This window comes from Melospiza melodia, chromosome 4, assembly GCF_035770615.1.
Source record: "Melospiza melodia melodia isolate bMelMel2 chromosome 4, bMelMel2.pri, whole genome shotgun sequence".
In the NCBI taxonomy this organism is placed as follows: domain Eukaryota; kingdom Metazoa; phylum Chordata; class Aves; order Passeriformes; family Passerellidae; genus Melospiza; species Melospiza melodia.
The window spans coordinates 94036938-94059604 of record NC_086197.1 but is presented as its reverse complement, the minus strand read 5'-3'; the positions used below and the strand labels follow the sequence as shown (position 1 = coordinate 94059604).

General features: G+C 38.6%; 1 protein-coding gene across 4 annotated transcripts in view; it reads left to right on the top strand.

Annotated features, from left to right (window-relative positions):
• The first annotated feature begins 716 nt into the window (after positions 1-716).
• Positions 717-22667, top strand: part of CACNA2D1 (calcium voltage-gated channel auxiliary subunit alpha2delta 1) — a 363361-nt gene continuing 341410 nt past the window's right edge. For 3 of the 4 annotated variants that reach the window (XM_063155623.1, XM_063155622.1, XM_063155621.1), the window contains exon 1: positions 718-1331. In XM_063155623.1, the coding sequence (XP_063011693.1) occupies positions 1237-1331 (95 nt within the window). In that variant the 5' untranslated portion in view covers positions 718-1236. Of the gene's footprint in view, positions 1332-22667 lie in introns of all 4 variants that reach the window. The other variant, XM_063155624.1, reaches the window with a different exon arrangement.

Below are 22667 nucleotides of genomic sequence, written 5' to 3'. Positions count from 1 at the left end.
AGGATGTGAAAACAAAATGAATACTGGGTCTGCTCTTTCATTTTCACCTGTTGAACTAAGTAAATATATTAAACTATAAATATGAAATGACATAGAAAGAAAAAAGAAAGAAAACCGACCCACAGATCAAAAAGAAAATCAGATTTGTCACTGAACTTTTAACTGCTTTAACAAATAAGCTAAGAAATATTTCCCTGGATTACTCTCTACATTTACACCGAGAGCGTATAGTTGCCACAGAGACTGGTGTGCGTGAACAAACGAAAGGAGGCGAGAGGCAATGCGTCCTGTGGATTTCCAGAGGGATCTGAAATGAATGACCGGGTTAGCGGCGCGGCGGGGCGGGGGTGCAGCCCGAGGAGCCCCGGCCGTGCCCGGGGCGGCTCCGCGGGGCCGCTCGGGGATGCTGCGGGCCCGGGACGCTGCTGCCCAGGGCGGGGGCGGCGGCCGGGCCGGGCGGGCTCCGCGGCGAGGGAGAGCGGCGTTTACAGCTCCATCCACGAGACGCCTTTTTAGATCGCAGCCCAGACTGGTGGCACACGGGCCGTGCGCGGAGAAGGGAGGAGGGGGCTGGAATTAAAATAAGGCACGAAGCGGTTTTAAAAATAGCGAGCGGGCTGCGCGGGGCGGGGCGGGGCGGCAGCGCGGCCCCGGGGCGGCCCGGCCCGGAGTTGCCGGAGCCTTGTATGGAGCGCGGCCGCCGCAGGGCCCGGCCCGCCCCCGCCGCTTTCCCCGCTGCCGGCGGCGAGCCGCCCGTCTCCAACTCCATCGCCTGCTTCCCTCCCTCTTCTCCCAGGAGCCGCCACCCCGCCCGCCTCTCTCCTCCTCTTTCTGCTCCGCAATCAGTGGAATAAATCAGGGAAGGACGCGCGCACACACACGCAGAGTGGGATCTGTTACAAAAGTAGCGCTGATGGCGGCGGATCGGATGGAGCTGGAGCTGCCGCTGGAGTAGCAGAGAGTGGAGTATCTCTCGCTCGCTCCTTTTCTCTGTTTCGCCTCTTCTCCCACTCCACCCACAGATCTCCATCGTTTCTCCTCCTCCCCACCCTCGGCCGCGCTCCCGCTTTTCCGCGCATCTCTGGGCTGCGCCTCCTGCGAGGGGGCGGGTGGGGGGAGCGGAGGAGGCTTTAAAGAACCACGGCCCCCCCCCGCACCGCCACACACCGTAATTGAATTTATTATTATTGCCGTCTCGCCGACTTGGGGAAGGGGGATCGATCTTCGATCAGGAAGATGGCTGCTGGCTGGCTGCTGCTCTTTATCCTGACACTTTTCCAGTCCGTGGTGATGAACCACTCCTCGGAGGGACCCTTCCCCTCGGCCACCACGTAAGTCCCAGCGGGGTCCGGGGCTCCGGGGCGGGGGCGCGGCCGGGGCGGGGGCGCTCCTCGGCTCCAGAGATAGCGGCGATACAAAGGGAAATATAGTTAGACTGGGCGGAAAGTGAAGATCGGGAAAAATTGTAGGTTTTCGGCAAATTTTGCTTGGAAGAGTCAGGGTAGCCGAAGGTCCCGCCGGGGCGGTCGCGCTGGGGGAAGCTCCGGTGACGGCCGGCGGCGGGACTTTTGAGGTAAAGGCTCCGCAGCGGCTCCCAGATCCACCCCGTCAGGTCATCCTGGTGGAGAAGAAAGTTTCGAGTTACACAGAGTCCGCCCCTTCCTCCCACAGAGGTTATTCCAACCCTGGATGGTGTTTCAACACTGTTTATAAAAAAAAAAATCACCCTGAAAACTTTGGCGATTCGATGCAAATGCCCACGCAGGGCGGATTTCGTCGCCTTTCCGCGGCCGGGAGCTCCGAGCCCCGGCTCCCTCCTGCCTGGCCGGGCTCGGGAATGCCGGGGCTCCGCGGGGTCCTGCCCGAAGGGGCTTTCACACACTGTTAAAGCCACACAGCTGGAGATGTGTTTCCTTCAGCCTCGGCCTTGCAGATCGTCACTTCTCAGAAATATCTTGGCGAGAGCTGAGGGATGCTCGCGGTGCGCGCAGCTCGGTGCCTTGCCTGGCCCTGAGATAGAAATCTTTAAAGCGCTGCAGAATTATTAGCATGAAAGTGTTGCCCAGAGCGGTGCAAAGATCAAATAATAATGATGCAATAAAAGGAAGGCAATACGTATTGAAGATTCGCCTACAGATAGGGGAAAAAAAAAATCCACGAGAAAGCACTATGTGATCGTGTTTTTTTCCTTTTTATTCTCTCGCCTCATTATTTTTATATTCTTTTTGTTTGGTTGGTTTTTTGAAGCACTTACCTTAGTCCCCGAATCTGGGTTAAAGCTACCAGTAGGTAACTTTTAAGTGGATGACTCACTTTGATGCATTTTACATAAGAAAAACAGTGCTAATGGTATTCTTTCCTTATTGTTTAAGGCTGGGTAGAATTTATTGGTGTCGCTCATCCTGGGCAGAAGGATGCGTTGCAGTAATTACCAGCAATGCATTTTCACCAATTAGTACTGCTGGTAGGTTGTTATAATTGGATTCAGTTCTGAGTACCGGTTCCATCATGAAAGACTCAAAGGGATGCTCGCACGGTTAAATGAAAGGAATACAAAGATGTGATACTAAGATACACTTAGTATCCTTTAAGTCGAATAAATACAGTCTTCCATTGTAGGGAAAATTATCTTTTAAAACATTCTCGCGTTGCAGTGTATAAAGATGTGCCACGTAGAAGCAAGTGTAGCAAAATACAAACAAACCCAGGGCTTTTTAATTCATTGTTTTCTTGTGTTTGAGCTCCCGTATTTATGATCTTTTGAGCTCTGATATTTACAGTTTCTCATTGAGCTGCTAAGGTCATCATACACAACTAATTACAATTTATCTTCTATGTGGATTTTTCTGGGTTTAAAAGAGAAAAATAGAACCCAGTGAAATGAAAATAATATCATATAAAAAGAATATATATATAATTTCAAATAGAAGTCCAGATTGCTTTTTAACATAAGGATATGTGATATTCTTTTAAAACTGGTTTTGTTTCCCCATCTATTTTTGTTAATTTCCTTCTGAATTCACCTTTATTGATGATAATAGAAATTGACAACAGTGAAACATGTAACTACAATTATAAGTATACCTATGATAAAGTAATTCAGAATATGTTAGTCATCAACATATCTGTGTTCTGCAGAATCTACTTGCTTTTTACTCATTGTTATTCCCCTGAAATACTGCAGAAACAATCTCTAGAGACTGAGCATCCCTCACAGTACTGTTTCTCCTTTGAAATAGCATCAAAGTGCAAGCAAGGCTTAGTTTGTTTAGAAGGCAGCACACAACAGGTTGATGCAGGGAGAGCTGCTTAGCAAAAAGTATTGATGTAACAGGTGAAGGAGAAAAGATTTTTTTCTATTCTTTTTTGAGACTTGACAGCAGCATTTCACTTCTTACTAAAAATTACAAATGGGGAAGAACAATGAGAAGTGACGCAAATGCTCTTAATGTAAAAGATATTATATATTAAGAATATTAAAAATAGAAATAAAAAAAAAAACATGGGAGAGGAGAATAAAGGAAAGAAAGGATATGAATAATTGAAGAACTGGAGGTTTGCTGGTATTCTGTGCTTAGCTACCTGCTTTCTCCCCATTATTTTCAGTCTGTTTTTTCTCTTAGTGAAAAAGTTGGTCTGAGGAAGGATTTCCTAGCTGATGTGAAAAATGTGCATATTCAGGGCTGTAGAGTATATGGTTTCTTCTACAACTTATTATTGTACAATCACATTTCCTTCAGTCATCTGTTTCTTCTGCATTAATAAATATTTTAACATGTGCTTTTACTAAAACATTCAGAAGTCATTATCACCAATTTAATATTATAGAAGTATATGTAGTATTCTTAGCAAGAAATGCTGAAGGTTTATGCAATGCCTGTGTAATAGAATCTCAGTAATTTGATTAGTTTTAATTCTTGGATAAGGCAAAAAGGCCCTGTTATGTTTACACAGCAATATATAGAGAATTTCAGGTGCAGGTTTGTGTTGTATGAAATGGTGGCATTAATTTTTCATTGAAAATCTGTGCAGGTTTGCATGCCTTGCTTCCAGTGTTGAAATATTTCACTGCAAATACTGAAGACTGTCCTTTAATGAGCTATTAAAGTATAGTAGTAATTGTGTCTTGAACTGAGCCATCAGGCTTAGCTGCTGATTGATGCATACTGCATTTCAGTTAAATGTATTGTATTAGTTGTGCCATGTGTTAGGGATCTGTTTGTTGGTACAAGATACCACGGTCTTACTTTTAACACAGCAACTCCAAGTCCTTTGATTACACCTGCAACACAGCAGATATTTGGATGAGAATATTGTATATAGTACTCCTGGCACTATACCAGTACTGCCATCACATTATGCAAAGCACTTCTTATTTGTAGCCATATATATTTATATATTTATTATCTGTACAGACTTCAGAAAAAACATGCTGTTAAATATAGAAGGTTTGTATGTTGCCTGATAAAGATAGTAGAAATCTCAGTTTATTTCTCTTCTTTTCTCTGTACTGCATCAAGACAGATAGTCTTAAGTTTAAGTATATCTTGTAATTCCTGAGTATCCTTTTGGCACAGCATGTGTTGATATTGTTACTGATAGTGAGTAATGTACTACATAAAGATACACATTCTCCTTTCTGATAATAAGCCTGTTTGTACAGATTAAAAAATAAAAAAAAACCCAAACTAAGCATATCTTAATTTTTATAAAGCTACAAATGAAGCCTTTCAAAATCAATGGAACTGTTTCTGTAATTACTGCATCACTGTGGGTATATCTTCATGTCTTTTCTTTTTATTCCCCTCTAATTTTCCTCTGCCATTCCTTTTCTGTCTTTCCTTTATCTTTAACATTTTTTCCTCCTCAGTTACTTGTTCTGTATGTATTTATAACATTAAATATTAAAATCAGGACAGATCTGCCACTTACATAATTTGGTGTAAAACATTGGTGGATAAAGATAATATAAAAATAGTATACATATGAACGTATATCTGTATGTATGCAGACAGGACATTTTTAGAAAAGAAGCTGTGTATTCCCAGTTTTTACTTGCATGAATCATCTTTACTGTTTTGGTGTCATTAGGACAACTCAGGGAAGTCTATATGAGTCATATGAATTAAGGCTTGCACAACTGGGACATTCATATTTTTGGCTTCCTCACATGGACCTAACAAGTGTAGGTCCTGCTGAGAATGTACCTGGGCTTGGGCTCAGCATAATTTTCTGTGTGGCACCAGTGACCAAAGGTTGATACATGACATTTATGATGTTTTCTTTTCATCTGTTTCTACTGTCAGTCTTGGGGATTTTGAGACCTCTCATATGCATAAAATCCCATTTATAGCTTATAATCTGTGGTAGAAGAATGCCAGTTTAGCTGCTGATGTTAATTAGAAAAGACTGCTCTATTAATGGATTATAAAATATCAGGCTCTTTCTCATTTGAAATTGGTTTTTTTCTCAACCTACTTAAAAATTTTCACTATTAGGAAAAAAATAAAGCACTGAAGTATACCTTCATATGAGTGAATTGGAAGGAGAGCCAAAGGATGTAATCTACTTAGAATCAGGGAAGTGCAATATCACCTCTTAGTGTTTTCTCAGCACATCTCTAAATACTGAGCATTATGCAAGATGCTTAAAACCACTGATATTTTAAAGAATGTTGTTCCAATCAATTCTTCTAGTGGAAACATATTTAGAATAAGTGTGAAACAGCTTGTTGATTGGTGGTGTTTATTTTGGTGCTTTGGTGGGGGTTTTTTTGCTTGTTTTCTTTTTTCCTTTTTTTATTGTTCTTGTAAATACGGTGGTGATAAATGCAAATTATTTGGATTCACAAAGCATTTTTCTGTTTCACATATTTTATGATCTAAATTGTGAAGGGCAATTTCTTTGTTTATTTCCCTCCTAGGTATTTATGCTGGAGCCTCAGAATAAGCAAATTCTATAGATTTACATTTTATTAAGTATGAAAATTCTGCTGAAAGCATGAAAATAGATCCTAATAATAAAAGATGAAATTTCATTGAAATAAATCAGCATTGTAGAGGTTCTTGCCATCTTTCATTTTGCAGTGATGCTATTTTCAGAACTGCATTGCTCATACCCTGCAAAATGATTTTATCCAAGAATTCAGCTGCTAGAAAGAGAGCTGGAGCTTGGCAGCACATTAGCCTGAAATGTATTCATTGTTAAATAGAAGGCCTGTTGTACAGATCTTAAAAATATTTATCTAGCAGAGCACTTTAAACTGATGGAAGCATGGTCAAATTCTTGCTGCTTAAATGTTTTGTAACAAAGAAACAACCCAGAGTCTTGTTGCCCACTGGTAAGTGACATGGTTGTGCCTTTTCCTTTCTTGCCTTCTGCGAGAATCCCATGTCCAAGGTAGTGTTATCTTCTAGACCAATATTTGATTTAAACCTTCGTGAGATAGGGATTGCAGTTTAGAAGCATTTTAGTAGAGAAAAATGACTCATTCTCTGTGTTGCTGACCATGGCAGAAGTAGAATTGAGCCCAGACTGTTTTGTGCTTCTTTGCAGCAGTACCCGGGCTTTTGATCCCCTGTGCTCAAGCTCCACGTTGTGTTTAGAGTGCTCATAAGGACCTTTGTGACTAAAGGTGATATTTTTGCTGGCAGAATATTTTTTTTTCTAGTGCCTTGTTAACAAATTTCTTTTAATAGAAGAAAAAAGTTACCAGAAAACAACCCTGGAATAAAATTAGTGCACCATCGCCACAGTTTGGTAAAGCCAGACGCCATAATTAATTTACATCTTTTACAGATGCTGAATCAGACTTTTTGATAGAAAGAATGACAGCAGTGTTCTGGTAAAAAAAACAAACAAACAAACAAACCAAAAAACAACAGAGCTAGCACCTTGTAGTACAGAGCAATAACTGCATTTGTGCCCCCAGCCCTGGGCAGTGCCTGTGTGTTCTGTCTTGGATCGCTCTTGGCCCATTCCTGCATCAGCTTTTGCATTACCCCTACAGCTGCTGCAAGACAGGTATCAATGAATATTTAAATGATTTGCATTTGAGATTACAGTTCTGATTTATCCCTCTTGCAGAGTCTATTAAAGAGCCTGATCCCACTCAAGTTTCCTCAAACATGCGTAGGGCAATTCTCTGTTCTGTAGGATCAGACCACGAGCTGAGTTTTGCATCAGTTGTGCCATTGCCTACTGTAACAAATTGGCCATTGTTTTTAGGGGGAGTTATGATTCTTGATTCTTCTTTCCCTCCTGATTTCCACTAGTAAGCAGAACTGGATTGAATATTGTTTGCAGAATATGACTTTTATGTTACACAGTACCTTGCAATGCACACAGTAGTGCTGTGAAAATACATAGCACTGATAGTGAAATTACTGTCAGCTGCACTTCTCCTTCAGTAATGGTCATGGGTTGTATATTCTCAATTTAGGGCCAGACTGTGCTGCTTGTACCCTGCAATGAAGAAGTCCCATTGATATTCTCAGAGAAATCTGTGCAAGAGTGAAGATTTTCAACATACACTTCAGCACTTTTTAATAGCTAAAATTAATGGCATGTGCCTGCAGCTATTCAGCTCAGGAGGGATTTTTCTTTTCCTTCTCCACTGCTTTCCAAACTATTTTTTGACCTACTCTGCTTCTAAGCAAACTCAGTGTTTCACACCTTCCTTCCTTCCCTCCTTCCTTTCAGACTTAGTAAGTTTTCAGGGTGAAATGTAAAATAGACTGTCTTTTTCAGCCACCCTGTGACAAGAGATGGCTCACTGTTTGGGAATGTTACACTAATGATGGCAGGGAGAGGACCATGGTTTTTGCCTATGTCCATCCCTACAGCACCTTTCTCTGCATGCCAACAGCAAACTGATGACAAAGAGTGAGTTTCTTCTCCTTGTATCATTTTTTCCTATTTATTTACAAAGTTTCTAACAAGTTTATGAAAATGATTGACATTATTTTGCATCAACAAATCAGCAAGCTTTTGCAGTTAATTACAGTAATTCAAAATCAGACTTATTTTTAATCTGAGGCAGGCCTGAAATAACCACAGAATGTGAATGTGAAGTTGTAGTATTGCTGACTATTATAAAAAGTGATTTCTTGGATTTTCACCCTCTTTAAATTACATTCTCACTCCCTCTCATTGAGAGCTGGGTAGGGTAAGAACTCTAGTCTGATTTTGTAACAGATATTCTACATAGTGATTTAAGAATTTTTCTTTTTTGAAATTTGCTTTGTTTCTCCAGGACCATGAATGTTCATCCAGAAATGCAGAAAGAAGATGATTTTTTGAAAAATGTGTCCTACTGATTATATGGACTAACAATAATTTTTGTACAGCCTTTATTAGATGTATCATGGAGGTGCTTATTAGATTAGATTTTTCTCTGCATAAAATGCTTCAGTTGAAACCTGTGAGCAAAGTCTCTCAAATGTATTCATTATAATAACATCTGATTAATTTTTGGCCTGATTTGAAAAGTAAGTAAGAACACAAAGGAGTTGCTGAGTCCACAGTCTAGTTTGTGTAGCAATCAGATGATAAATTGTATGTGAATTATTTAAAAGAGAAGCTAGACTTGATTCATCTAAACAATATTTGAACTTAAATGTTCCTATTTTCCCTGTGCATGTTCCCACCAGACTGGTCTCGAAGGTTAAAATGTTCTCCAGTGATATTTCTCCCACCTTTTACTTGGATTTTTATTATATTTTGATAGCATGGACTAAATATTCTTCCAGGTAGGCATAAAAATAAGGTTACAAAAGATTTGTGGCTAAGGGTGGAGGCAATATTAAAACCTAAATCAAGTCATGCCACTGTTCCAAATTGTCACTATTAATACTGTGCTGCATTTTTCTCTATACACTAAAGTAGTCTTAAACAAACCAGTAAAAGGGAAGTTGTCTCCATTCTTGCAATGAGCAGAAATTTTCCACGCTAGGTATATGTTAACTCTTGATTAGAAATTCTCACCTTTTTTATAAGAGGGAACTGAGTAATGGGAGCTGTTCTGTCAAAGATTATTGAAGTGAAACATTTTGCAGTCTGAAATGGACGAATTGTGTTATCAACACCGCAGGAAGGAGAAAAGTAATGAAAAAGAGATGACAGGAAGTATGAATTACAAAATTAGGGTTCTTATTATTCCTTCCCTGAGTATTACAGGTCACTCCTGCACATGTAGATCCAATGTCCCATGAGACCAGTCAAAATGTTGAGGGATAAGTACAGCAGTCCACTAAAAGGCAACCTTTAATTAATGATATTCTGATGTGGACTAGTGTTGAGGATAATGGTTTGTTTTGTAAATGGCTAAATGAAACCTCACAGTAACCATTTTGCCCAGTGTGGATTGGGGTAGAATTCTATTTGGTAGAAGTCTTGTGTATCCTAAATACAGCCCTATACTGGAGGCAGTATAGGGAATTGGGGAATGCTCTGCCCCTAAAAATCTGTTTTGTGAGTTTAATCCAGAAATGTGGTTGTTTCTTATGGAGATGTTTAAGCAAAAGTCCCTTTTTTTTTTCAGTATATGGTTTTCTTGCAGTTGATTTAAGTAGAATATAATACATAATATACTATTCATTCATAAATAGAGTAGTTTCTGCAGAACTTATTGAAAATCCACTTTGCCTGTTAGCCTGACTTGTAATTTTAATATTATTTACCTATGGGTGTAACAAGTTTTTTAATTTTTTTTTTTTCAAAGATGGGTCAAAGCGAAGAATGATCCATGTAGGGATGGAAACCAAGTGTATTGAGCAATGAACCTTCTTGTGCCCTCATCTTCTGTTGAACGAATCCTGTGTTAGGTCAATTAGCTGGGTGTGTTTAGGTTGGTTAGCTGTGTGTGTGTTTCCCAATAAAGGAAGTATTTATTGATCAGACACTTTTCTTAGATATTAATTCAGTGGCACCAATTTTGTAAAAAAAAAGACAAAAAAGAGGCAGTATACATTAATATATTTAATCACAAATATTCTTTTTTCTTTTTCTATGATGTAGATCCTGAAATGTGTGTACTGTGGCTGAGCTTTTAATCATTAAATGCCTCTCTTTAGTATTTTCTGCCTCGCTTTATCTGCCTTGCCTAATTTCTCCAATTTTGTACCTTAGATTTCGATATTAATTTCTCTCAGTAAAGTAGGAAACTTCAGTATATTACCATTTAGTCAGGCAAGGGTTTATTGTCAAGATTAATTTGTTAGCTAATGCCTCTAAAGCCTTCTGTAGTTGAAAAGTGCTGTTAAGCTGTTAAGCCTAATTTATTAAGATGTGTGTTTGCTATATTCCCACTTTACCTCAGAAACTTGAATGGCCAATCCTTTCCTGGATGGATGATACCTCTGGTTTACCTGGTTCTCAAAGTGATTTTTTTTTTTAACAGACTCTTTGTAGAAAAGTCCCCATCATATCTCCTTCTTTTGGTAACTTGTGATCTGGAGATGTGGCAGAAGCTAATCCCCACGATCTGTGCTTCTTGGATGTACACAGATTGCAAAACATAAGCTGAGCAGCATTTTTAGAAACTAAGAGGAGTCAGCAAAAATGTGCAGACAGCATGGTGAGGAGAAGGCAGCGTGGTGTGACTCACGCCGGCGCCGCGCGCTCGGTGCGCTCCTTCGCCAGCCGCGCCAATTCCTTCCCACTGTGGGCATCGCTGGGAGCTGGGGATCCTGCATCTTCTGAAATTTGTGCTGGGGATAGTCTGTAGGTGAAAAAGAGACAATAGTCACATAAAAATACAGCGATACAGCAAGGCCTTGTGACGCGAGCTCGTTAAGGTGATCTGCTGGTTCTTTCGCAGCACAGGCTACTGCTGGTTTTGTTCCATTTCCACAATGGAAATGACACCCAAATTGTCATCCTGCTTGAATCAATGTGTTTAATAAAGCAAGATGTCCTGTTTCTATGAGAAAGATGGTAAGAAAAGTAAACAGTATTTTTTCTGTTTGCAGACTAGTAGCACTAAGATGATCATCAGTAATCACTAATTACCTGACAATCACCAAGACTCTAAAGATTTCAAGCAGGAGTACCACAGATTTCAATGCAATTATTTTTGTTTGCTACAGCCAGTAGCAATAGAAGTGTAGTTCTTACCATTTTTTTGTTATTTACCAAGCCACTTTTGTTGCCTTAGCATTTTCTTGATTAGATTTTCTTCATCTGTTGTTAACATATTTTAGATTATGTGGTAGGCATATGAGCTGGGAGAGAATCACTAATATGTGCAGGAGCATATCTTAAGGAGATTTCACTGTAATATACACATGGGGAACCGGTTTGTGGTAATTGAAGGCAGAATCTGGTCTCTTTTGACTGATTAGAAATACATGAGGGATCTGTGCATGACTAAGAATATGTCTAGGATATACTCTAATGCCTTTGGAAATGGTTGGGTACCCAATTTCATCCTTCTTTCCACCAGTGTAATTTCAGCATAATGAGTATCAGTCCTGTATCATTTGAATCCTGAGTGCAAGGATGAATCCACATAAAATAATTTCTGATTAAACACATACAAGTTTCATTGCAACAGAATGAGTCATCACTTTCAAGGCCTGATTGTGAAAATTACATAAAATAAAATGTAATACATGGTTTTATTAGGCTTTGCAGAGGGGAATAGTAAGATATCTCAAGGAAACCATGTGTGATATCAGATGTGGTCATTTGTCTTCCTTTTAAATGATAAGCTCTGACACCCCTTCATTTTCTGTGCCCCACTGAGCAAGTGTCCACGTGAAAAGAAAGTTCTTAATGTGCTGGAGGGCACTGAGAAATGTTGCCCTAGATTAGGAAGAAACATGATTTTATTAAATAAAAATGTGGAATTGTAAGGAAGAAATACTTTCCTTTCCAAAGTACTGCAACATCTAGTAATGTTCAGGTTTGCTCTAACAGGCTTTCTGTGGAGGGATAGAATGTAAGAAAATAAAGATATTGCAGAAGGTAGTCTCACACCTGAGGAGTTGCAGCTGTGCTGATCACCAAAGATCAGGAACAGGCCTGCCCTTAACAGGCCACAGCTGTGTCCAATAAGAAGATGAGCGCTACAAAAGAGTGGGGCAGCTGGGTGAGGAGACAGCTGGAGTTTGTTGGTTGTTGCTGTGAAGAAGAAGGAGTCAGTGCTGTGAGGAGATGCCCATGAGAAATCACTGAGAAGGTATGGAAGATTTACAATAAGAGGACAACAGCTTTCCCAAGTTACTTTTATTGTAGTTTTTTTTTAGGTTTTGGGGTTTTTTTTCTTCTTAAGCGATCAGTTCTGGAGCTGAATTTGGAATGGTAGGAATGATAGAAATAATTTAATGTAACCCCTCATTATGCACAACTGAGTAATTAATTCATCCTTGGGTATGAAGTCTTGAGTTTTTGGATAATTAGAATTAAAATCAGCAAGAAAAGTACAGACAAACTTTGTATTTGTTTCCAATGAAGCTGGCTTTACTCTGAGAAATGATACTGATGCTTTATGGGGACATGAGGTGAAATTCTGCTATGGTGCCTGCTTTGCTATTAGGAGCACTTGGCCAGTGTCTTAGCTTCTATATATGTTCCTTGTACAGACACACTCTCTCAAAATCAGGATTAAAAGCACCCATCACTTCCTTGCATGGCTGGTGAGAGTTTTGCTCAACAAACTATAAAGAATATTGTAGTGGATGGAACATTAATTTGCTTGCAGGTATTTTGCTGATAGCATTTCTTCCCTTTCATAAGTCCATTTATTGATAAAATAAAGTACCTTTATAGCCTGCAAGGAAGTCTTGGACAAACATGCTCAGTTACTCTTGTAGGTATCCATGGCTCCACAAACACTTTGTGTATTCATTAGTGGTGCTTTTAGCATTGCAAATACAGATAAAACATTGATTATTGAATGTTTTGTTCCACACATCTCATGAACTGGGGCTCTATTTCTTTTTAGTGAATAGTGTTCTACTCAACAATTGTCCCATTACTCTCTGTGGAAATAATGTGCTTATAGAATAAAATGATGATTAATATTTAAAAAAGTCCTTTAGAAAAACTCTCTGAAAAGGTTAAAGTAAGTTATCCAGTTTTAAAGCTTGAACACTTGAAAGCTAGGAATAGCAAGATAAGAAACTGCCTTAAGCCTAAATTGTTGTTCTTATAATATCTTCATTGTGATCCTGTCTTTATTTACAAAACCAACTGTATTTTTTTTTTTTCTGGAAACCCCTTTCATTGAGAGTATTACTCAAAATGCAAGCCCACTGTAAGACTGGGGGATTTTGAAGATAACTTTGGTAAAGCTGCAAAGGACATACCTGGTCTTTTGAAATTTAAAACTACTAGTAACAGTTGCAACTACATGGAGAGAGGGTAGGAGCATCTGCCTTTGGGAATTTAAAGTAAACTATTAGCCAAAGCTGTTCTCTGAACTTAAAAGCTGTGATAGAGATATCCTAGTCAAAGAAGTATTTTGAGATCTTTGGGGTTTTTTGTATTGCTAGGGCCTTGTTTCACTGCTGAAAGAGAGTGCTCTGGTTGCTGCCATGTTTTGTATGATGTGTGACCTCAGTAATTGGTACAGACTCTCACTGAGCAGGAATTACTTTCTAGCTGGAATTTTTTCTGAAAATTAGCAAACAGGAAGTATCAGCAAGATCCCAGAGAAATACTTGCTGTTCTAGTTACCTACATGGCAGAAAAAAACCCCCAAACATCTCCTGTGTCTGGCTCTGTATTTTAATTGTGCAGTGATTTTTTTTGAGCAACCATATCCAAATTTAACCAATTTCAGTGTTTCACATGTTAGATTTCTTGTGTACCACATCCAGATTTCCTACACTGGTACTAAGGGATGTATGTTTGGATGGAACTTACTCAAGGCTTTCCTAATGGCCAAAAAGTTCACCTGTAAAGCAGAATCATCTGCAATATCACTCAAAGGCTGCTTAAAATAGAGCAGTTCTTCATTACTTAGAATTAAACCTTCCTACAGTGTCTGCAAAGCAATAGATTAAACCATTTTTCTTAATGAAACCCCTCCAAAAAACCAAAGGTAAAAACACAGCAAAAAAACCCTCACAAAATTTGGAGTATTTTAGATGTGTTTTACTCCAAAGTTCTTAAGCAAGTATTTGCCAGGCAATTCTAGGCTGCACGAGGTACACCGTTTTGTTTGTTGATGTGAAATTGAGTTTCTAATTCAACAGTAATTTAGACAGATTCAGTTTGTGGTTTGTTACTATGTGATTTGACACAGACACACACTCTCCATGCAATGTTTCTTTCACCTGGGAAAATTGGATAATGAACTAATGAAGGTTTTCTTGGCTGATAATGCTGCCTGTTTTCAGAGCGTAGCAATTACACAATCTTTCTAGCACTCAATGTCTATCTAAACAAAATCAATATAAAAATAAGGGCTATTTGCAGTGAAGTATCATTATTTTACATTGTTTGGGTAGTTCTCTGAGAGTCTGAAATGATACAGTAAAGAAAAAAAATCTCAGGAACTTTACAGCCAGCAATCTAAAGACCACCTGATTTTTCTCTCAGCTCAAATAATTCACCACTGCTTGTTTGCCTCTGTACAAATGTAATACTTATCATTGCTGCTTACCTTTTCTTTTTAGAAGAAAAGCTCAATTCTATGCATCTCAAATCAAAACTTGATTTCAATTTACATGGTTTCAAAGTTGTAAATTGGGCTGGATTAAAGCTTCCAAACTGTTTATTTACAATAATACCACAGTTTTGAGGTCTTTTTTATTCTTACCTAGTTTTTTCCTTCATCAGTGAATTCTTCAATGGGGCATGGAGAATTGCTTGTACAATTGTTTGTAATATGCTGTGTAAGTGCTGTTACATTTTTTGCTGTTACATATCAAAGCAGAATAAAGAGCTGAATTCTTATCGCTATTAAAATTATGAAGGTATATTCAAGCTATCAGCTACTTCATAAACTTTAGCCTCCAACTTAAGGTAAGGAAAATCCAGATTAAATATACAAAATGCCTTGACATTACAACTAAGTAGCTTGTGGATTCATTCTCCAAAAGCTGTCGTGGTGCTTCTGAAATGTTAAGCTTCTAAATTTGTACTGAAGAGAAATCTGAAAGAGCAAAAGCTCTCTTCTCTATTACTTAGGAGCTGGACAGTACTTTTTCCATTTCCCAACTTTTTTATTTTCAACTGGTGTATTTTTGAAAAAGGAAGAAACTAAAAACCTGTTCATTTTAAAGTTCACTTAAAAGGTGTAAGTATGGAATGGTGTTATGAGATGAAATAAAATACTTCTACACTAGTTTTTCAGATTTTTTGATCAAGTACTGAATTAGCTGCTTGATCTGAAGAAAATATTACTAAATGATGCTGATAAAACATTCCCTGGAAATATTTCAGGTCAGTTTGGACAGGGCTCTGTGCAACTTGTTCTACTTAAAGATGTCCCTGCCCATTCCAGGGAGTTGGAATAGATGACCTTAAAAGTTCCTCCTGACCCAGACTATTCTATTATTCTATGGTTTTTTTTTTTTTTTTTACAGTATTTCTGAATTTTTATTTTAGTAGAAGATTTGTGGATTATTTTAAAGGCCTCTATAGATGTTATCTTTTTGCCAGTCTACTCCAGAGGAGCACGGTGATGTTGACTAGCTTTCACTTTTGTCTTAGGTAACGCCTTTTAGTGATATTAAGCTTGACCTTTTCCATTCTTATGCCATGGAACAAAATAATCTTAAAGCTCCATGGGAATGGTCTGGACCCCCTGTTTTCTGAGTGGTGGTAAAAATATTAAAAAATCATAGAAATTATGTACAGAATATAATCTGTTGCATAATTTTTAATATCTTTGGTGCATTTCTGGATCTGTTCTCTAGTACGGCTGAATCTGTGCTGTATGATTCAGTTTGACATGAATGAAGTGTGTCAGGCCAGGTGATTGAGATTTCCTATGTACACCTCTCCAACAGCAGCACTGCACACACTGTGTACATGTCTCTGTTCTTATTAGCACAATGCTTGAAACCTCCAAACAAAACAGACAGTCCCTGTATCACTCCAGATTCTGTGTGTGAGAAACCTGTGAGATTGAGGCAGAGATCCTTAGACAGAAGGTTTTTCAGGGAAACAGCATCCCTAGTAATGGTAAAGCAATAGATTTTATGTCTCCTGGGGGTTTTCCCTAGTAATACCTGTAGGGGAATAAATAATGGCAGGGGTAATGTTATCTGTGCTAATGCCTGTGCACCTCTAACATTATGCAAGGCAGCCAAATCCTTCTATCATTTTTTTTTCTCCTCTGTTTATTACAGTTATCAATATAGGAGAGACAAGGCTTAGTACCCAGGGGAATGGTATAATGTCTGTTGTAGATGATTCCATTAGTGACAGGTGGGACAGAGCAGTAGTTTGCCCAGTATTTACTACAATGCTCTTAGTGCTTTGTGAATGTACATTTTCACTCTTTAGGACTTCATAAAACTTCACAGATCTCTCATAGCATTGTTACACTGCACTTGTTTTTCCATGTGAATATTTCTGAACAGTCAAGCTGTGCAACAGGTAGGAAGAAAATATTTGTTGGACAGGGCACAGCTAATCTTTTTAAAGGAGCTACATTACTTTTTACACTACATCTAGTATGGACCTATTTTGTCTTCAGACTGTGATCAGTGCAAGAGACTTAAATTTCTGTGTCTCAGTTTCAATGGAGTGTTGATAGCTGTTCAGGCTCACATCCTAAGTATGAGCAGACTGAGATCCACTGCTTTGAGTGGGAGTAGCATGTGATATGTTGTAGTTGTGGATACCTGTTTTGCTGTATTTCTCTGTGCTGGCAGTAATATTGAGACTATGCAGCAGTGTCATGCTTCCCCATTATGAAATATGGGATAACCAGTAGAATAGTCTTAACTGCAGAATTACAAAAGATGAAATATTAATTTGCATGACTGCCAAGGAAAAAACCAAAAAAAGCACAAAGAAAATATTTAAAAAATATAAAATGTACTTCAAACCTACATTTATAAAGTCCTTTTATAAGCTGCTAGTGACTGTGTGACCTTAATGTCACGGTTATCTCTACTTCTGCTAATTGGTCTGCACCACACATCATTGCCACTCTGCACCATGCCAGGCACCATGACATGCCCTTGCTCTGAATCTGTTTTACCCCAAGTATTGAATCATTGAATCCTCTGTCTTTTAAACTTTGGGGAAAATGCATGGATGTAGATGGTAAAACTGATGTTGATACCAGCAAAACCATAATTTACACCCTACACAGTTTTAAATTCTTCCTGTGATGTGACATTAAAGTACACAGAGCTGCTGTAGGTGTGTGTGGATCATACACAGATTTCCTCTGTGAGCCCTTAGCTCTTTATTGAGCTGAATGCAAGTTCATTATCTTCCATGTGTTTTCATACTCATTTGCCTCTTGCTTCTGTGCAACTGAAGTTATTACCTACATAAAAATTAGTTAAGTACACTTAGCAGATAATTTTAACTACTGAATAGTGGTTAAAACCAGCACTAGTGGTAGGCAAATGATTAGGGCTACTTATGAGAGGATTCAGAGGTTTTTCTGGAGTTGCTTTCTATGCTCTGTGTCAAAACTGAAACGTCCACATTTAGAAGAATTTAACATTTTTCATGAGGACTGAGCATTTTCTCACAATCATACGCCCACATCATTAATTTTTAACAAATAAATATGGATTTCATCTGCTATTGATGGGAAAAAAGGCTTTTCCATTTATTTTCTGAGAAAATAATAGTTACTGAAGCATAAATTAAACTTGGCCAGCAATAGCTATAGTTTTTTGAACCCTGGGGAATTCTTAAAGGCCATTTGGCTTCCTTTTTCCAAAAAAGAATGCAGGCTGAATCAGATATTTTTTAAAATGTTGCCTGGGTTGTTGTGAGTCAGGGAAGGTGGAGTCACATTTGGTTTCTTTGTTTAGTAATTGCCATGTAGCATTTAGAAAGGGATATATGTGTAAAAATAACATGATTTTCTCTACTTCCCAGTAATACTATATCTTTATCTCTAATCTGTATAAACCCAAATATTTCTGTTTACTGGGAGATCAAAAATTTGAAAGGAGTGGTGCGTCTCAGGTGGGAGGAAGGTAGCATCAATGCATTGAAAGTAAGTTCCTGCTACAGCTGGAAGGATGCTCTTCCATTTGAAATGCAGTTGCTCTGTTAAAACAAAGAAAGGGATCTGGAGCCTTTGCAATAGGATTGCTTTATTAATTGGTTGCATAGTGTTATTTAAAGAAACCTACTTGATTTTTCTTCTGTTGCGTTCACGTATGTACCTACAAATCCACAAATTCTGCTTTCACCTTTGTGTTTTCATACTCTAGATACATTTTATAAATAGAATAAAAAATTGAACTGAATGACTCATCAATTTAGGAAGAAGTGCAGTCAGATCAGCTGAGGAGGAGCATCCTGGATTCAGATGCCAACCAAAGCTGGAAAGCCCATTTCCAGTGGCATTGCTGAGCACAGGGATGCATACTTGCTGGAGCTCACTTTGGAATGCAAATGTTGCTGCAAAGGCTTCAGGCTTTTGGCTAGGGAGCAGCAGGGAAAGGGATCCACCTGAGGAGCCCAGGTTTGACACAGTTGGATTGCATCCAGCTTGGAGTATCACTGCCTTCCTGTGGAAGCTGGAGTTGCTGATAGCTAATGAGGTCTGTACCCTTTCAGAGAGCTTGCTGACAGCATGTCACAGAGCAGCACTGTAATATAAATAACAAGATTTCGCTCTGTTTTCTTTATTGCTCTTTGTTTCTTATATTTTTAGCTGCTTGCTGCAGGAGATGGGTCTCTGGATTGCTTGCTCTGGTGCACACACACTCTTTTTCTCTGGCTGTCTCTCTCTGTCTCTTGACAGGTGTAAGGAGGATCCTAAATATAGAAGCCACCCGTCAGTTGGCTTCAGCAATCAGCAAGCACTGGTTTAGTATTTCTCTTAACCAGCTAAGCTCCAGAAAGGTGTTTCTTTTAAACACTTATCAATTTATTCCCCTGCAAGCTTTCTTTAAAATTACTAAAAAACCTGATTATCCTACAACATGGAGCATACAATTGGCAGTTAGATTTCAGAAGTGATGGTTGTCCAGAATGGCTCTTGCAATGGAAAGGGGAAAAAAATTGCTTTTTAAAGAACTCCCTTGTTTTAGCAGTTTAGTTAATGGTGCAGAAACTCATTGGGTAAGACACAGACTAGGTGTGAGTGCAGTCTCCAATTTTGAGATGAACACGCTTTCACACATAAGTAGCTGCACACTTTTCTATGAATTTTTCCTTATGAGAAGACACTTTAATGTAAACATACTGATTAGCTGGGATTTACTTTGCTATATACAGAAATTAGGCATGTGGTGAGAAATGGAGGTGTTCTAGCACTGAATATTTATAGTGCTCACTAAAAATATTTTTAACAGAGTTAAAAAGTATTTTTAATGCAAAGAGATATTTTTCTTTATGTGAATTTCTTTATCCTGCGGTTGAGGTCAGCACAAAAACGCTGTTAATTCTCAAAAATTAACTGGCCAAATTTAATATATTACTACTGCAAAAACTTCTTAGTAGAATATTTGGGGGAAAAAAGAGCTGCAACACTGCATTAAATACAACTTAAACATTTTCTGTTAGTTTGTAGGCAGGCATCTCAAATTCTTTCTCTTCCTTGTGACCAGTTGCTATTAATATTCATAGAAATTGTTCACAGCCTACAGAGGAGGTACTAATTCAGTATCTAATTGTGACAACTGAGTTGCATGTGATGAAGACCCGTTTTGATACTGATGTGCTTTGATTTTGTATGTTTTATGATAGTGATACACTTCTATTATTTAATACAGTTTTAATATTCTAGTGTATTAAACATTGTCTTAAACATGGACACAAGAGAAGTCAGTGCCTTTATGTAGCTCAGGAAGGCAGTAGTACTTTTTTGTGGTAGTTGTAGTGGTTACATGTGGTCTGTCTGGTTGTGAAAAATTCTGTAGCAAAATATAGCATGTGTTATGCTTATGTAAGGTTTTATTTTTGGCCACCAGTGCTCCCTATACCCAGCCATGAGAAACAACCTGTTTCTCTATTTCTTTTTTTACTGTTCTATAAATTGGTATGGTTTATTGGAAGTTTCTGCCATGTCTGGGACATCTGCTTTGCTGGTTGTTGGAGCCTGATTCAAACCCCAGAGAGAAGTAAGAGGGTTGCTGGGTTAAATAGCAGGACTGGCCTTGAGAAAATGAAAAATGGTCTAAGATAGAATGTGTTTCTAATAAAAGAATGCTTTTTCAGATTTGGCATGAGGGATTCTGGAATAAGTCTAGCTCTCTTAGTGCAGAGAGTGTCAAGCTTTATCCAAACTGCATCTAATGCACCTCCTGGGTGGAGCTGTTTTCCGTTTCACAGACCAGAATTTGAACTCATTGGAGCCTGGTGGTTTTGCTTATGAGCTTTAGGTTTTGCATTTAAGAAAAAACTGATTATTCTTCAATGTGAACCCAGCTAATCTGACTGTTACTTCTCAAAGGAGCAAACCAGAGTTGCCATGAGCTGATCATGCAGCCACCAGAGCTGTTGCAGTTCTAGCTGTAACCAGCAGCCACATCTGTAGGCAAACATGTCTTTGCTGTGGTCTGAGCCACCAGGTTGGAAGGCAGAACTGCTTCTATAAAAATCCTTGTGCCTCCAATATCCAGAAGTTTAATCTCTCCTCAGTCTTGCAAATTTATTTTTCACTTTAGCACCATGGGTTTTTCAGTTAGAAGTTTATTCTCTCCTTAGTCCTCCAAATTTATTTTCACTGTAGGATGATGGTTTTTTTTTAGCTTGCTGGAGACCTGGCTAGGTTCTTTCTGCCTTTGGCACATCATTTAATGAATACAGTGAGAAGAAATTTTCTGCTGAATTTTATTTTACCAGCCTGGTGTTTACTAGACAGAAAAGGTGGTAGTCTCCTCTCATGAGCATTGTCACAACATACGGGAGTGTATTGTGGCTGTATGTCTGCATACAGGGTCATCTTTGCCCTTTATCCAGGCCAGAATCCACATATTCTGCTTTCACCTTTGTGTTTTCATACTCTGGATACATTTTATAAATAGAATAAAAATTTTAACTGAATGATTTTTCCGTTATCCCCCAAGAACATTAAATCAGGTCCATATCAGAATTTTGTGAAGATATTTCCATTTTGTACTATACATATCATAAAAAGCAAAAAAATAATGCTTGCTCAGAAAAGCTCATACTAAAACAGATTCTAGCAAAAGATAAGGAAAAAAAACCCAAAACAAATAATTTATTTTATATGAGTTAGGAAATTGTCTTTCTAATAAAAAAAAAATTATCTAGCTGTCTTTCTGTTTATCTACCTACCTGTCTTTTGGAATTTCTATCCGTATATCTATTTACTGGGATGAAGCTGGGGATAAGGAACAGCGCCTATAACTGGATTAAGGTTCTAAGAGGGTTAAAAAGAGGATGTAAGGGCACTTTGTGAGCAGGATGACTAAGATGGTTGATAAAAATAGACCAACTGGTCATGTTACATGCTTGGTAATATTGGGCTTGAAGTGCAAATACATGGAAAAAAAAGAATCACTGGCATTCTGTAGCATTAGGTAGGGATGGTTTGCAGTGCTGATAGTGACACAAATATGTTTGATAAATGAAGAGAGGAGGAACTCTAGAAGCAGAGTGGATAATCTGTCATGCTGAGCTAGTTTCTGAAGTGACACTCACTTTTGTGTATATATTTTGGGTACAAGGAAGGTTTTCCCTCCCCTTTCTATGCTGGTCATTAGAACCTGTCCAGAACAGTCAGGGGGATTATGCTCAAGCCTCAGGCTTTATCAGGCAGCAGAGTTAAAGATTGGAATTATAAATCTTGACAAAAGCACAGTCAGTTATGATTTTCCCACAGAGAGAAGGAGCCCTTCACTGTTTTCAAAACAGACCTGTGACTAACAGCTAGCTGTATAAATAATGGAGATCTTGTATCTTTTGTGATACATAAGAATTATCCTCCCAAGCTACACGGCAGTTCCTTAGGCAAACAAAGTGTTTTTCAAAATGCTGGACCATTCTTAAAAGGTGTTCTCTATTCTCATTTAATAGCTCTTCTTTTACTAGAATTTATATTTAAGCAATTTCACACCATCAGACTGGGGGAATATCAAGTATTTTATTTGTTAGCATGAAAGTAATATATGTCCTCATTGCTGAATTCTAGCCACTGCTTTTAAAGGTAATTTTAAAGGTAAAAAATATAATCCTCTTGTGAGGTGCTATTCCCATACTTTTAGTGCAGCAGTATTTTGGGTTTTTATCCCATGAAATAGAATTCTTCATGGCAAGAGTTGCATGGAAGAGGCCAAATCCAGTGCTGCCAAAGTAAAAGGTTCAGAAAACAGATGGGCTTGGATGGCGGTTTTAAGAAGCAAGGGAGAACTGTGATCCCCATGTCTGAGTGCAAACCTACGCTGCGGCAATTACATGGAATCATTTTTCCTGTCATTTCTGGCTTAGGATTTTAGGCTCTCAGAGCCTGTAGGTCAGACATATGCCTCCAGTTTTCCTTTCCTTCAGGAAAAATAGAATTTTTCCAAACTCTTGTTTCTAAATGTTTTTCTTTGTTTTGA